The sequence below is a fragment of the Bos mutus genome, chromosome 7 (genome assembly GCF_027580195.1).
Source record: "Bos mutus isolate GX-2022 chromosome 7, NWIPB_WYAK_1.1, whole genome shotgun sequence".
Taxonomy (NCBI): Eukaryota; Metazoa; Chordata; class Mammalia; order Artiodactyla; family Bovidae; genus Bos; species Bos mutus.
In genome coordinates, this window is record NC_091623.1 from 105,740,600 (window position 1) to 105,757,130 (window position 16,531).

The 16,531-nt window shown below is 47.6% G+C and overlaps 1 protein-coding gene across 2 annotated transcripts in view; it reads left to right on the top strand.

Moving 5' to 3' along the window:
* The window catches only part of LARP1 (La ribonucleoprotein 1, translational regulator), a 60,150-nt gene extending 46,550 nt beyond the window's left edge, over positions 1-13,600 (top strand). For both annotated transcript variants that reach the window (XM_070374663.1, XM_070374665.1), the window contains exons 10-19: positions 83-252; positions 2,411-2,803; positions 3,596-3,719; positions 3,841-4,046; positions 4,516-4,622; positions 5,486-5,637; positions 7,812-7,956; positions 9,543-9,652; positions 9,801-9,928; positions 11,439-13,600. In XM_070374663.1, coding sequence (XP_070230764.1) covers positions 83-252; positions 2,411-2,803; positions 3,596-3,719; positions 3,841-4,046; positions 4,516-4,622; positions 5,486-5,637; positions 7,812-7,956; positions 9,543-9,652; positions 9,801-9,928; positions 11,439-11,642 — 1,739 coding nt within the window. In that variant the 3' untranslated portion in view covers positions 11,643-13,600. The remainder of the gene's footprint in view (positions 1-82; positions 253-2,410; positions 2,804-3,595; positions 3,720-3,840; positions 4,047-4,515; positions 4,623-5,485; positions 5,638-7,811; positions 7,957-9,542; positions 9,653-9,800; positions 9,929-11,438) is intronic.
* Positions 13,601-16,531: the final 2,931 nt, after the last annotated feature.

Below are 16,531 nucleotides of genomic sequence, written 5' to 3' on the forward strand. Positions count from 1 at the left end.
GTCTTCCGGCCAGCAGTCCTGCTCGGGGCTGGCATCAAGAGGAGGACTGAAGGGATGAGGACCTCCCCTTTCTACCCTTCAGAGTCAGCGCCTGGCTCTCCCCGTGCGGTCACCCCAGTGCCAACCAAAACAGAGGAGGTCAGCAACCTAAAGACGCTGCCCAAGGGCCTGTCCGCCAGCCTCCCTGACCTGGATTCTGAGAACTGGATTGAAGTGAAGAAAAGGCCTCGGCCCTCTCCAGCGCGACCCAAGGTGGGTGAGGCCTGTTCCCTATCCTGGATTCTAGGGGCTTGGGCTGGAGAGTGCGGAACGGGTATCACATAGGCACAGAGCTCTGTGTTCTAAGGGAATAGCAGTCAGGCCAGGTAGTTCAGGGTTATGATGGAAGCCACAGGCCACCAGTGAGTGCAGGAAGGCTGATATGATATGGCCTGTTTCCATTTCCAGTGGATCACCCCCCAGGATAGCCCTATCTCTGTAGTTCCTGAGTGGCATTTTTCATAGGAGGAGATCATGTAGCCTCTGGCAGCAGTCTCATTGAAAGTTAATTGTTTCTTAATACTTGGCTGGGTTTTTTGGTTTGATTTTTTTGGGTTTGTTTGGGGCCTTATTTGGCCAGTCTGTGTAGCATGTGGGCTGTTAGTTCCCTGACCAGGGATCAGACTTGTGCCCTCTGCAGTGGAAGCACAGTCTTAGCCACTGGGCCACCAGGGAAGCCCCTTGGCTGTTCTTTTTGCCTCATCTAAGTCCTTGTGGCTGCATTATTTAGTGCCGTCCCCCTGAATTTGTCCTCACTGTCTCATATATAACTCCATCAAATCCTTGGAAAAGGGAAGGGAGAAGGTGCAGACCCATGGCCTGGAGAGTTAGAGTCTAGACTGGAACTCAGGTCTTCCGTCATTGTTGGCTGGTGACCTTGGGAAACTTCTTTAATATCTGAAGGCCTCACTTTATCTTAGGTTGAAAGGAAGGAGGGGTTAGATTGCTCTAGAAATAGTAGACCAATATATGAGTAGCTCACACATAGTCTTCTGTTAGAGAAGTGTTTCAATCTGAAACTAAAATTTGAGGAACAAACTTCTCCATTCACCTGCCCACTGCCATCCCTTCTTTGGATACCTTGGTCTAGGCCTTGAGAGGAGACCTGATAGATGACCTTGTATGGAATTCTGTGCCCCCTTTTCCATTGTACCACTGTGATCGATTCCCTCATCTCCTTCCTGCCCCCACACCCCCAACCCTGTCTGTTCTGGTTGTTTAAGAAGTATCAGATAGGCTAGAATGTGAAGAGAAGGTAGTAAGTGACAAGGACCTGACAAGGTTCAGTTCAGTCCTTAAGACTGCAGAGGCTTTGGAAAGGCCTTTCCAAAGACACCTAGCCCCCAGTCCAGAATTAGAGCCCTTCACTTCCACCTGGCCTATCCTGACCCTTGCAAAAGAGAGTAGTTTAAGATTTATACAGAAAGCTTTTTTTTTGGCACAGCAGGGAATTAATGTTTAAATATGTTGTGTGAGGTAAACAGATGTTTTACCTCCAAAAACTTGCAGATAATTCAGCGTATCAACACTCTGAAATACTTTGTTTTGGCTGAAAGGAGTCTTGTTTTTTCTCCTGCCTTTGGGACATGCTGTGTTTTTGGTTTTTTGTCTGTTTTGCCTCTTACAGTCTTTGTCCCTGCCTTCATCTGGCTTGCCTAAACAGGTCCTTTCATAATCACTTCTTCACAGAAGCCTTCCCTGAGTGTCCCCAGTCCCGCCCCCATTTGCTTAAGTGCCCCTCCCTAAGTACTCCCAAGAGGCCTATTTATAGTCTTTACCATCACATTGCAGTTGGTTGGTTGGTTGGTTGACTTTTTCTCCTTCTAAACTGTGAGCTCCATAAGTTCAAGGACCTGGTCACAGGGCCTGGTACCAGTGGGTTCTTACCCATTTAGCAAATAGTTGAACATGGGCTGTTGTTTGGTCCCAATGTAAGTTCTGAGGGTGCGATGGAAGGCAAGGCAGCTGTGGTTCTTGCCGGGTGAAGCTTCGAGCTTATTGGGCGGAGTTGGGGATGGGGAAAAGGATGAAGCAGCCTGTTGAACTTCCTCATGTATATGCTCGGAGGCCAGGTGCTGTGGAGGGGTGTGTATTTAGGTAAATGAGAGTGCAGTCTGTACATACAGAGAGCTTGTCGTTTCAGTGTTTGTGAAGGACTGATGTGAACTGTGAGTGGAGAAACCCAGAGTCGTATGGGACATCCTTTTTTCGTGAGTGACTCCAGTGCTGACAGCTGTGACTTGGTGTCATTTTCAGGGCTGCAGATGTAACAGTCCCGTGTTGAGGGGTCAGGGCTTCTCTCAGGGGACAGTGACAGCCTGGCCTAAGGACTTCCTGGTGATTCTCTCTCTTTGGTCTCCCCCCATTTTAGAAGTCAGAGGAACCCAGATTTGTTCACTCGACCACTCTGCCTCAGCATCTGCCCTCTCAGCAGCTGATGTCCAAGGATCAAGATGAGCAAGAGGAACTGGATTTCCTGTTTGATGAGGAAATGGAGCAGATGGATGGACGGAAGAATACCTTTACCGCCTGGTCTGATGAGGACTCTGACTATGAGATTGATGACCGAGATGTCAACAAAATCCTCATTGTCACTCAGACACCACCTTACATGCGCCGGCACCCAGGGGGCGACCGCACTGGCAACCACACCTCGCGTGCCAAGATGAGTGCTGAGCTGGCCAAGGTCATTAATGATGGGCTCTTCTACTATGAGCAGGACCTGTGGACTGAGAAGTTCGAACCCGAGTATTCCCAGATCAAGGTGAGCCTTGGGCATAGTGGTGGTGGGGGCCTACGGTGCCTGTGACGTGAGGCAGAGGAAAGCTGACAACCGCGTGGCCTTGGGCACAGAAGCTCAGCACCCTCATCTAATAAAAGGGAGTGACGATTGACACTCCTTGTGGGGGATATTAAGAATGAGAAGAGGTGTATAAACACTGTAAACTGCCCATGTGAGAGGGGATCATCCTGCTTCTTGATCATCCATGTTTAATTTCAGAGGTTGGCTAGACACTTTTGTGAAGAATAAGATTGGATTTTCATTTCTGTTCTTAAATATTTAGGCATGTATTAAAGTTTAAAGGCATTTTGAAGAACTTGCTTTTGAGTATGGAATATGGAGAAAAGATAGGTCTTTTAAAAACTCAGTGCTGCCTAGAAACAGTCAGAACTGGAAGTGTAGGCATTTTGTGTATGGTGGTCAGTCGGCTTCTGGTGAGCCTCTGTAGTGAGTGGTAATAGTAATGTGTTTCGAAATGAGAGAATTGCAGCAAGAGTTGGGGAGGGGAGTCTGTAGCAGGTTCCTGGGGGGCTGGAGTTCTGACCTCAGTGCTGCTGCAGGGAGGGCTGGGCAAGTGCTGCTGGGTGAGCACATTCAACCCCTGGGCACCTGGGGTTGAGGCATGGTGATGGGCAGCTGAGAGCCCGGGAACCAGAATTCCACATATGTGGACATAGGAACTGCCCTCTTCAACTTCCTGTCTTGATTCCTAAAACAGGCTAGGGCAGTCCTCTTACCAGCCTCTTTTCCCCACCCATCTCGTGTCCTCTGTAGCAAGAAGTCGAGAACTTCAAGAAAGTCAATATGATCAGTCGGGAGCAGTTTGACACACTAACCCCTGAACCCCCTGTGGATCCCAACCAGGAGGTCCCTCCTGGACCACCTCGCTTCCAGCAAGGTGAGAGATGACCCCTGCCACCCTGGCCTGAGTGGGAGAGTCTGGAGCTGTCTGACGGGGCTTCTGGGGACAGGCAGTCACCGGCCCCCCTCTGCTCACTGTCACCGCTCTGCTTCTGCAGTTCCCACTGATGCCCTGGCCAACAAGCTGTTTGGTGCTCCCGAGCCTTCCACCATCGCCCGCTCTCTACCAACCACTGTCCCAGAGTCGCCAAACTACCGCAATGCCAGGACCCCCCGCACACCCCGGACACCGCAGCTCAAAGATTCAAGCCAGACATCGCGGTTTTATCCAGTGGTGAAGGAAGGTCGAACACTGGATGCTAAGGTAGGGCGTTGATGCTAAGCCACTAAGTCTTGGGCTCACTTGACTGCCTTCGGGGCTCTGCTTCTGTCCCTTGTCTTGAGCTAAGAAAGTACCACACACCCCCACCCCACCCCCACCTGCTCCATATTCTTAGGCTAGTGGGCCCACTGGGATTGAGTGACCCCATCTGCAGTGTGGAATGGGGGCTGGGAGTGGTGGCCCAAGCAGCCATGATAAGATCTAAGGAGAACTGACAGGTCCTTGAGCAGATCACATCACCCACAAGCCTCAATTTTGTCACCTGTCAAGTAGGTGTGCCAGCTCCTCCTCACAGCTGTGGACATCACGTGAGACTAGATATGAAAATGCTTTGTAAATTGTGAGATAACTCAGACTTTAGGAGGGTATCGTAATCTTACAAATACTTGATGCTCCTCAGATTCATATGAGTATGACTGTATATTAACAAATCCCACACTGACCTTTGCAGACGCCTCGGAAAAGGAAGACAAGACACAGCTCGAACCCACCTTTGGAGAGTCACGTGGGCTGGGTGATGGATTCCCGCGAGCACAGGCCCCGGACTGCTTCCATCAGGTGTGGGCCATGGGAAAGGGGATCAGGCTGACTGCAGGGAGGGCAGCAGAGCCATGACAGTGATGACACCAAGACAAGAGTACCTCTTTGGTCTGCAAATGAAGGAAAATTTAAGGAAGGGGCCCTCATCCAAATCCAAAAAACCAGGAGTAGTCTAGAGAGCTTAAATCCAGATCCTGGGGAGAGGAAGGCTGCTTTCTGAAGTGTGATGGCTGCATGGCATTCTCATGGGAGGTCAGCTCAGTTGATTTCAGACATGCATATCTGCTGCCTCCCTCTGGATAGCTCAGGAGTTGAATAAAAGTACAGCTGTGTCTGCTGGACACAGCTTCTGGGGGTAGGGCCTGGATTCCTTTTTATTTATTCTCAGGAAAATGACCCCAGTGTTCTGAATTCCAGAGAAGGTTTGGGAGCCACTGACCTATGCACTCTTATTTATTTTCTGCAAAGATAGATGGTGGTTTTACAAAAAATATGGATGGGTTAACCCATTACAGCTCGTTAAGGAAAGTTAAATGTTAACATGGGATAAATAAACAGCTAAAAGCTCAGGTTTGGGCATTGTACAGATCTGAGATGTTAAATATTAGCTCTGTGACAGGGCAAGACTCCTAGTCTCTGTGAGCCCCAATGTCCTCACTGTTAAAAAAACATCCAAAGGTTGGTTGAGTAAGTGAGACCCATGGATATAATAAGTGAGATCCATGCATATAGTTCATTAAGGGTCTAGTACAGTAGCTGGGCTTCTTTGTTACACTGAGAGGCTGAATGTTGAAGGCTGGAAGGAACCAGAGGGACCCCTCCTATCTGATGGTTGGCTTCTCTGGGGAACCTGGTGACATTCTGTTTCATGGTCTCTGCAGCTCCAGTCCCTCAGAAGGCACGCCTGCAGTTGGCAGCTATGGCTGTACCCCTCAGTCGCTGCCCAAGTTCCAACATCCTTCCCACGAGCTGCTCAAGGAAAACGGCTTCACACAACACGTCTACCACAAGTATCGTAGGCGCTGCCTTAATGGTAAGAAGCACAGAGGGAGAGGGTGGAGCTTCCTGGGCCACTACTGAGATCCAGAGTAAGGGCTGGTGGAGCAGGTGACTATTCTCTAGCCTCAGAGCAAGAAGTGACATAACATTATAGCAGGAAGGACTGAAGTTAGTTATAGAATATAGGAGGCAAAGAGGATCTGGTGCTTAGAATATTCCTGTTCCTTGATTTTTCTCTGTTGATATTAAAAAAAAAACCAGGGTTTTTCTTTCCTGTTTCTGGTGAAACCATCAATGTTACAAACAAATATGCATGAGACAGCATATATTCTCCAGAAAGATGATGACCTGTGGACCAAATGCAGCCAGCAACCTGTCTTTGTATGGCCCTAGAGCTAAGAACAGTTTTTGTTTTAACATTTTTAAGTAGGGGTGGGGAGGGTGAGACTTTATGACAGAGACCATATGTGACCTGCAAAGCCTAAAATATTTACTCTCTAGCTCCTTAGAGAAAAAAAGATGGCTAACCCCTACTCTAGAGCCTCTCTGGACACTCGCATGTTTCCTTTTGTCACAAAAGGAGATAACCTTTTAACTGTAGGTTTCTCTTGGGTTGTCTCTAAAGATGCTCAGAGCATCTGTGAAATACAGTTCACACACTATATGATTCACCTATTTGAAGCATACAAACTCAGTGGCTTTTAATATATTTGAGTTGTGTATCCATCACCAGATCCATTTTAGAACATTTTCGTTACCTTGGAAGTAAGCCCTGTGCCCCTTACTAGTCATTCCCCCTCCCTGCCCCTCCCCAACTCCTCCCAGACCTACACAACCACCATCTGCTCTGTCTCTATGGATTTGACTTCATGAACGTGGGCTCGTGTAACACGTGATCCTTTGTGACTGGCTCCTTTCCTTTCGCGTATAATTTCAAGGTTCATTTATGTTGTACCGTGTATCAGTACTTAATGCCTTTTTATTACCAAACAACATTCCACTGTGGATGATACTACCTTTTGTTTATCCATTCATCAGTTGATGGACAAAATTTCTGCTTTGTCTTTTCATGAGTAATGCTGCTTTGAACATTCCTGTACATGTTTTTGTGTGGACATAGGTTTTCATTTATCTTGAGTGGAACAGTGGAATTCCCAGGTCATATAATAGGGTAGTTTTGTGTAACCTTTTGAGGAACTGCTGCAAGACTGTTTGCTTCAGTAGCGGCATCATGTTATATCGCTCACAGCAGTGTATGAGGGTTCTGGTTTCTCCGTATCGTCCTGACACTATCATCTTCCTTTTGAGTATAGCCGTCCTAGTGGGTGTGTGATGATATCCTGTCATGGTTTTGATTTTATTTGATATGGTTTTGATAGCTAATAATGTTGAGCATTTTTTCATATGCTTAATGGCCGTTTGTATATCTTCTTGGGAGAAATGTCCATTCATATCCTTTGTCTGTATTTTAACTGAATTACTTGTCTTTGTTATTAAGGTGTAATAAGTTTTTCTAAGTCCCTTATCAGATAACATAATTTGCAAATATTTTTCCCATCCTGTGGGTTGTCTTTTCACCTTGTTTGTTGATCATGTCCTTTGAAGTACAAAGGTTCTTAATTTTTAAATGATACCAGATTTAAAAAAATTTTATCTGTTGTTTCTTGTTCTTTGGTGTTGTGTGTGTGTGTGTATATTTTAAAATTTTTAATTGGAAGATAATTGCTTTACAATATTGTGTTGGTTTCTGTCATACATCAACATGAATCAGCCATAGGTATATATATGTCTCCTCCCTCTTGAACCGCCCTCGCATGTACCATTTTTACTTAATATTGTAGGACTCCTAAAATAATCGGACACAATGATATGATGAATATAATTTGTTGAGTGCATGGATTACTTATTTGTGCTTTTCCTGGTTCTAACTACACTGAGAGCGGTGATATTTGAGGTGGAGAGGTAGACCAGGATGCCTGCTTCAGAAGCAGATGCCACCTACTTCTGGGGGTGCTCATGCCCCATGCCCAGCAGCAGGGCCTGCTGCAGAATAGTTAGTCCTCAGTGAATACCCGCCCGGAGACTTAACGGTGATGAGCAAAGGAATTGGGAGGAGAAAGGACCGATGTCTTTGAGCCACAGGATCATTTGTCCCCCACAGCACAGGCAGCCTGGCTCTAAATTACATCTTTCCTCTTCCTCCTTCAGAGCGAAAACGCTTGGGCATTGGCCAGTCTCAGGAGATGAACACTCTCTTCCGCTTCTGGTCCTTCTTCCTCAGAGATCACTTCAACAAAAAGATGTATGAGGAATTCAAGCAGTTGGCTCTGGAGGATGCCAAAGAAGGCTACAGGTGAGTGAGATTGGGGTGAAGACTCTGACTGGTGCTTGAGAGATGGTGAGAGGGTATCTTTGTTGGGTCTGCTTCCAGAACTGTGATAGGAAGTCCATTGTGTATATATTTCATGTACTTTATTAAAAAAAACTAGTACTTTTGAATAAGTAATATATTCAAAATTCAAAGAAGTTGTCAGGTTATATATAGTGAGAAGTCTTCCTCATCCTAGTTTTCTGGCCATCTAGTTCCTTTCCCCACAGGCAGCCAGTATTGTTAGAATCTTGTGAGTTCTTTCTAAAAACACTTTGCTTATGTAAGCAGGGACAGACGTGTGTAGTCTCCCCCCGCCTCCCAACATGCACACCTCTTTGGTTTTTTTTTTTTTAATGGCTTATATGGTCTTACTGTATAGATGTACAGTATAATTTATTTCAGTAGTCTCCTATTAATAAATACTTCAATTACTTTTAATGTTTTGCTATTAAAAAAAAAAAAACTAGAGGGACACTTTTCCCAAGTAAAATCTTTTCTCTGTGAAGAATTTGAAAAGGACAAATGTTTAAAGAAGCTGGGGGAAAACATCCTTCAGTCCAGAGACGACCAGTGTTAATGTTCTGCCATATTTATGAATTCAGGTCATAAAGGAATGCTTTTTTTAATACGTTCTTCATCATTTATAAGCATGAGCATTTCTCCATGTTGTTAAAATACTTAACCTTTTTGCCATCTTAAAAAAGTTTTATGCTTTTGGCTGAAAGTTTAGAAAATAGAGATAAGATCATTTGAAAATCCTACCTCCCAAAGATAACCCATGTCAGTGTATTTAACATCATATTCTGTGCCCTTCCAGACTTTGTGTGCATGTGTAGATTTAAAATTTACTTACTTGTTTACAAAATATGTTTGTCTACCTATAACACTTTGAAACATATCTTTTCTACTTTATAATGTATTGTTAATATCTCCTTAAGTATCCATCAGTGTATACTTAAATTATAATTTTAAATAGATTGTATTATTCTGTTGTACAGTTACCACGATTTTTCTTAATCACTTTTCTAAGACTTAAGTTTTTCAAAAGAATGCTGCTATGAACAATTTTGATACATCTATAAAATCTAAATCTGTATTTTTGGTCATTTCCCTGTATACGTTGCTAGAATTGAAATTTCTGAGTCCAGTGAGTGAATAGGTGATCTGATTGCCATGGTCGAATGGCTTTGCAGAGAACTTATGCTGGTGATTGACAAAATTTGCTTAGGGAACAGACAACAAATAGCTTATGTTTGTGGAACATAAAGTCTCTGTTACAACTACTCTCTGCTCTAGCAGCAGAAAGTAACCAGTGATACTTCATAGGCAAATAGGTGTGGGCAAAAGGCTGTTGTTTATTTGGCCCAAGTTTGCTGACCCTTGGCGAACGTTTAATGCTGGACTTATTTAGACTAGCATTAATTGCCAGCCTTCTCAGAGAACACTTAGCATTTTCTCAGTAATCCATGTATTTTAAACGGTTTCATAGTTCATCTATCATCCAGATGCATTTCCTATTTACAGATAAAGAAACTGTTCTGATTTCACTGACTTGTGTTCTCCTACAGATATGGTTTAGAGTGCCTTTTTCGATACTACAGTTATGGCCTGGAAAAGAAGTTCCGGCTGGACATATTTAAGGACTTTCAGGAGGAAACCGTGAAGGACTACGAAGCAGGTAAGAGTCAGAGTTGGGACTCTGTGAGCCCTGGTCATCTGTCTTCTCGGCCCCTGGGCTTGTCTGTATCACATCATATCCCCTTCTCCCGAGCCTCTCTATTAACTTCTCAGCAGCCAAGCTTCTTTCTACCTGTCTTCCCCTGCAGGTCAGCTGTATGGGCTAGAAAAGTTCTGGGCCTTCTTGAAATATTCCAAAGCCAAAAATTTGGACATTGACCCCAAACTTCAAGAATACCTCGGCAAATTCCGACGTCTCGAAGACTTCCGAGTGGATGTGAGTGGATGTCTCTCATCTTTCCCACCCTGATTGTCTTAGAAAGAAAACTGAACCAGAGATCTGGATACCTGGGTTTTGATCCCAGCTGGGCCACTAGCACAGGGATCCTTCTTGTCCCTTTTGGGCCTTAAGTTTCTTAAACAGAAGGTGTGAGAAGTGGGCAGTGAAGGCTCATGGGAGGGTTTGCGATCACTTCCCACTCCCTTTTCCATAGTGGATGTGGCTAAACCATCATAATGCCCTTTCTGTCTTATCTCCATCCCTCTTTGCTGCTATACCGTATTTAGAGGTGATCAGGATGAGTACCCTAGGTAAATGTTCTTATTCTTTCTGGGAGAGGTCAGTTCCAACCCCAGAACTTGATAAAGTATGTCTAGTTCTTCCCTGCTCCTCCCACTCCTTGGCACAGTGACTCAACAGTGACATCCAGTGGTGGGTCAAAGTTATGACTACTGGTTCCTCTTCTGTCCTGAGTGTATCAGGGATTCCAGAGATAAGTAAAACTTTTTCCTTCCAAGTGTTTATAATGTAGTAGGGATATGCCAGTCGTCTTACTCCCTTGAAACCTTTTAGCAAAAGGGCAAACAGAAGTAAGTAATAGTCTTCACATACTTAAAAATTTTGACTTTATTGTGCGTCAGACACTGCTTTGACCTTTTTAAACCTTTATAAAGTGAAGCAGGCAGGGTTCTTGTTGTCATCACTATAGCAGTGGATGATCAGGAGCCCATGGCCAGCCAGTGAGATAGTGGCAGCACTGCTCAGGTGTCCTGACAAAAAGATAGGTCCGTTCTCTTCCATCCTTAGTCCGGACTTCCTCCTTTGGGGGCTGGAGGCGGGCAGAGGGGTGCATGTGCAGAGAATAGGGAGACCTGTTGGGAGCAGAGCAAAAAGGGCTCAGCTTTGGCTCCCAGAAAGGGGCAAGGTGACCTTGGGGTTACAGGACCTCTGGCAGTGGTGAGGCTAGACTGGATCCCAGTCTGACTCTTAAGATCAGTGTCCTTTTTAGAGCCATGAAGCAGTCCCCAGCAGTCTCTGGGCCTTCTGAATGGAGGCATGTCAGCGTATTGCATGCCACGTTCCATGTACCATCTCCTGAGCAGCCGCCACTTCCCAGAAGGGGAGCGGAAAGATGTATGGATAAAGGCCTGGGCTTCAGTGCTGGATAGGCCTGTTTCAGATTTTGTCCTTACCAGTTAAAAATTCTGGACCCCTTGGCAGCAAATTATTTTTCTGTGCTTCGCTGTCTTCATCTGTGAAATTAGATGGTCAGGTCTACATCAAAGAGTGGTGTAGACCCCATGAGTAAATGTACATAAATCAGCACAGGGTTTGGCATCTTGGCATGGAGATGTGCTTAATAAAACTAGTGACTAGTTTTTAGGGTTATAAACCCATTTATCATCTACACTGGGAGGTAGGAAGTAGGGGGTCTCTGAATAGCTCTGGCAAGGGAGGTGGTGTGGGTAGTGCTCCCTAATCACCTGCGACTCCCTCCTTGTTACAGCCCCCCATGGGTGAGGAGGGCAACCACAAGCGACACCCAGCGGCAGCAGGAGGTGGCAGCGGCGAGGGCAGGAAACGGTGCCCCTCCCAGTCTTCCAGCAGACCCACCACCAGCCAGCCCCCCACACCACCCACTGGCCAGCCCGTCCGGGAAGATGCCAAATGGACAAGCCAGCACTCGGATGCACAGACTTTGGGAAAGTGAAAAGCCCTTTAGCCCTGGGGTTTTGGGGGGAGAAGGGATGGAGGGAGTAGGTGAGCGTCTATGGGGGTGCCCAGTCCCAGGAGAAGAGGGGACAGAGAAGGGACAGGCCTGTAGTCATTAGGATGGGCCTTCGTGCTGAGTAGCAATGTGTATACCATTTGGGCTATCAGAGGTACCCCTGGGCAGGAGCCTCCACACACCCCCTTCCCTCTTCTCTCTCCATGACTCTTCTTCACATCCTAGCTTCTTCTAAGAGGGGGAGGGTAAAGGGGAAATTTTTATATATATATATATATATATATATCAAGTTTTAAATTATTGATAGTTCGTCTGGATTACCAAAATCACTCTGTAGCCCTGCCCACGGCTGGTAGGCCGCAACCCTGGTCCCCATCCACAGCTGCCTCCTGCTCTCCCTCAAGCCAACTATGCAGCCCATGAAAAGGCCCTGTGGGCCCCATTGCCCAGCACTGTTTCATAGAAGGCTCTGGCAGCGTCCCTGGGCCCTACAAGCACCAGCCCCTTGATTATCTGGGGCTTTGCCATCGCCATGTTCTCTTCCTGCTGTCCCCATTACACCCTTCTGCCATCTTCTGGGAGGAGGAAACCAAAGGATCTAGAAGTGGGGTGAGGGAAGGTTTCAGCCTCTCTCCATCCCCCTCTCCCCATGCCCCTTACTCCAGCCCAGAGAGACGCTGCTCATACCAGAAAAGACTATTGAAAGATGATTTATTTTATTTTTCTCTGACCTTTCCATCCTTGGGAAAATGAAAAGAAAAAAAAAAAGACAAAATCGACCATAAAAGACCAAAAAAACCCCATCAGAAAACCCCCACCTAATCCACAGAAAGTGATGTCTTTCCCCTACTCTTGGAATTTTTTTGTTTTGTTCTTGGAAATAGTATTTTTTTAAAAGTTGCCTTATTGTGGAGTGGGAATCTGAAATACTCAAATGCCTGTTTTCCTCCGTGGAGTCAACTTGAAGAGCTCCCACCTTCTCTGGATGTGCCTGGGCTGGATTGGTTAGAATCTGTCTCTTGACTGAGTTGCATGTACAGCACCTCCTGCCTCTAGGCAAGAGAGTTGGGAGTGGCTCAGATCAGAGCCGTGCCCAAAATATCCCCGCTGTTGCGTCATTTGAAGCTGACACCCTGTGTCCACACGCTGCTGCCACTGTCGTGTCGTCGCTCTGCTTGCTGTTCCTCTCACCAGGCTCCGTCCTGTCGTGACGCCCTTCATCCTACCTTCGGAACCCCAAGGCCAAGTTTGCTTCAGATTGTTGGAGGACAGCACTGGCCTGGATCTGGGACACACTGTCCTCGGCCTGACCGTCTTCCCCCACCTCAGAGGGGAAAGGTGAACACTTGGCAGCCGAGGCTTGGAAACATTGCTTGTGTTCCCTCGATCGATCTCTGAGACCTCCAGGAGGCTTTGTCTCTTAAAAGGTGGAGAAAGACGCTGTTCTCCTCCTGTGGGCCAGGTGGGTTTCTCCATCTTGCATCACCCCTCTGCAAGCCATCCCTGCCCACCTTCCAGTTGACCCTGCCTAGGAACAAGTGATGAGGAGGCTTGAGGGCATGGGGAATCCTGCCAGTTGGAGAAGCCCCATGGCCAGAAGGTATATGTGGACATAGAGTATGCCTGTCTTCACTTCTCCAGCCACTGACTGCTTGTCTTGGGCTGTGGATGATTAGTGCAATGGCCGGTCTCCTGGCAGCCGCAGCTAGGGACGGTGACCCGTGACTGGCCTTCACAGACTGGGCTGGGGGCTGGGCGTGGGCATGATGACACACTCACCCTGGGGTGGTGTTGGTCATGCGCTCACACTCTCAGCCCTTTTCAACTGCTTCCTCTGTTGGGCCCTAAATTTGGGAGTAGGGGCCAGTATCTCAGGCTGGCAAGGGCTTGTCTTCTGTCTTGGGCACCTCATTGCTGTGCCACCCCCGCCCACCCCCAGTCTCCACCCTCCCAGTATGGGGAAGCCCATCTCCATTCCTGTGAGCTGGTTGTCTCGAAAGCCGAGATGAGTGTCTGGTCTGTGCTCTGACAGTGGAGTCTGAGGCCTCTCCCTGCCCAGCCCGGTGCCTGCCCCATGATGTACCACACACCGGACACTTGGACCCCTTCCTTCCTTTAATCGCCCCTTTTCCTTCGGGTTGCTCGGCCCTGTACTGTTGCAGCACCATAGTAACCTCAGTGTTTGTCCTCTGCTGGGTTTGGGGTCACAAGGAAGCCTTGGGGGTATGGGCTGTTCTCTAGAGTTTACTCTCAGGCCAGGGGGCTGCCATCCTCTCCCTAATCCTCCCCACAGACACCCCAGAAAGAAGAAGCCCCTTTGGGGTGGGGAGGTGAGGACTTCATCTCAATACAGGCTGGGGATGGGGGGGGTGCTTTTTTTCTTCCTTTTTTTTTCCTTTTTTTTGTGTGTGACATGTTTGGAGTTAATGTTGCAAAGAGTAGTTTACATCTTCACTTTCTGAAGACACTTGAATTTAGGACCGATGTATCTGTGACAAGCATGCCAGGAGTGGCAAAGGACATCAGGGCTTGCCACTTCACACCCACCATCCTCCATGGGGATCCAAGATCTGAGTCAGAAGCAACAGCCTGCCCCAATCCTTCTGTTCATCCTGTACCTTTCTGAGATGGGTCCACGCCAACATGACCTTTGGGCCTCAAACATCAGAGGTCTGTGTACCTCAGCTCTGCTCAGGGGCAGGTTTCTCCCGCTGTCTCCTGAACCTGGGAGGAAAGGCACTCCGGGTAGAGAGGGGCTGCCCGACGCTGCCACAGCCTGGACCCCGTGGGCTCAGAGCCCAGCGAGGAGCCCCCATGTCAAAGTTGTTAAGTTTTGTTCTGTTCTATTGTAGTTCTTCTCTCCCCTTTCCTGGTGATTGATTTTACGAAAGAAAGCTGCTCAGAAAGCCCTGGCAGTGGGAGGAGGGGCAAAGAAGACAACTAGTTAGGGAGGGGGGCTGGTTTTTTGCCAAAAGCCTGAGTAGAGTGGTCTGGATCACCCTCCTGAATGGGACCCCCAAGTATCTCGTGTGTGAGGGTCCCAGGATTTGCCCCAGCCCCACCCTCTCCTTCAGCCACATTGATGGTAGAGGCAGAGAAGATCAGAACATACAGCCCATTCTGACTGGAGAGGAAAACTTGTCATCTGGCTTTGCGGAGAAGGTTCCACCTTATGCTCATAGTACATTATCTTTACCATGTGCTAGGATATCACATTTACAAGGAAAAAAAAATGTAAAATACTTGAATGAGCTTGTATTATAACATTAATATTATTGAGAGTATCTGCTTTTCAGGCTGAAGTGATTCATTCATTATTCTAGTCCTGCTTTAGTCGTTTGTAATTTGTGGTAATTATGCTTTTCTTTTTAATACAAAAAAAATGTATAAAAATAAAAACTTGAAAAGGCAAAAAAAAAAGCAGCCTGGCTGGTCTCCCATGAAGGGGTATGGCTGTTGGATGTGTTGCGTAGAGCCTGGTTCACGTTCTGACCTCAAATCCATGGGAACCTGCCCTCGCATGTGCACCTGGAACCTCTCCAGGGCGCTTTCCTGACAGTGTCTGAGGCTCCTGGCGCGCTCAGGTGCTTCCTCGGGTCTGGAGAACTATGTGTCTTGAGCTCATGTCTCTGCCTTGTGTCTGAGGGCGGGGGAGCTATAGTCAGTGCCACAGACAAGAGTACTCCCCAGTCCAGAAGCTGGAATTCCAGGATTTCATGCACTTGCTGTGGCTTGGCATTGTATCAGGACACAGCCAGGAACATAGAAGTTGCTGTGGTTCCTCGTTGAGCACACTTCCCTATGGACTGGAGAGGAGGAGCAGCACTCTGGCCCAACGGAATCCAGATCAGCCCCGGATACGCCTGGGAAGGAAAGACAAGCACCCCCACCACGACTGGTCCCCAGGCTGCTGACCCATGAGGCTGGGCACCAGCAGTAGTGACCAGATGCCAGTCTGGCTGTAGTGTGTACTGACAAAACTAAAACTGGGTGTTATTCACTAATAGCTGTTAAGTGTCCTGGGCCTGGCACGTCAGCATCCGTTCACAAATGGTTTTCCAGACAGTTCGCCTTGTGTCGGGAGAGCAGGGACTTTAACACCACCGATGGCCTGCAGGGGGCAGAGGTGAGTCCAGGAGACACCAGCCAGGGCTTCTGCAGGCCTCTCTGGAAGAGGAACTGCACTTCTGTTGCCTGCTGGGAACACTCAAGGAGGTTGGGGGGCTGGGAGGGCGGAGTGTTCCTTGTGCTGCTGTGACTCCCACATGCCATGAGGTCATGATGCCAGAACAACTCAGAACAGAAGTATCCACTGCAGGTCAAAGGAGACCAGTTTATTTCTCATGCTTTTCCTTTCACATTTTCTGGTGGGAAGGTTGAGACTTCAGCCTTTGATGGAACTATTTGGTAACCAGTCTGAGGGCCAGCCCAAACACCTGCCCAAGAAACGGTGAGACGTGAGGCCCTTCATCCCTCTGCAGCCTGACACTACCTCCAGGCTACAGACCTGAAAGGGAGGAAGACCTCCATTCTTCCTTTTTCTACACACTCCTCACTCTGGACCCTCGCTAAGTTCACTGAAAATGGGCTGCTCTCCAGTCGTCTATTTGTAGGATGGATTGTGGGTGTGGGCTAGCAGCCGTGAGCACGCACAGCGCCGATGCTCCAGAAGCTGTATACCACCAGATAAAGGTGCCCGGTCCCAGAGAGGAGTTGGGGCCCAACCAGGCCCCAGGGGGTCGCTGCCTGGTAAGTTGGTTGGCCTCCCGGGCGGGTCCTCTGGATCTGGCCCATAGGAAGAGGTCCTCTTTGATAGTCCTGCCTGGAGAGGCCTTCTCAGACATGGAAGTATTTCATAAAACTACAGCAGG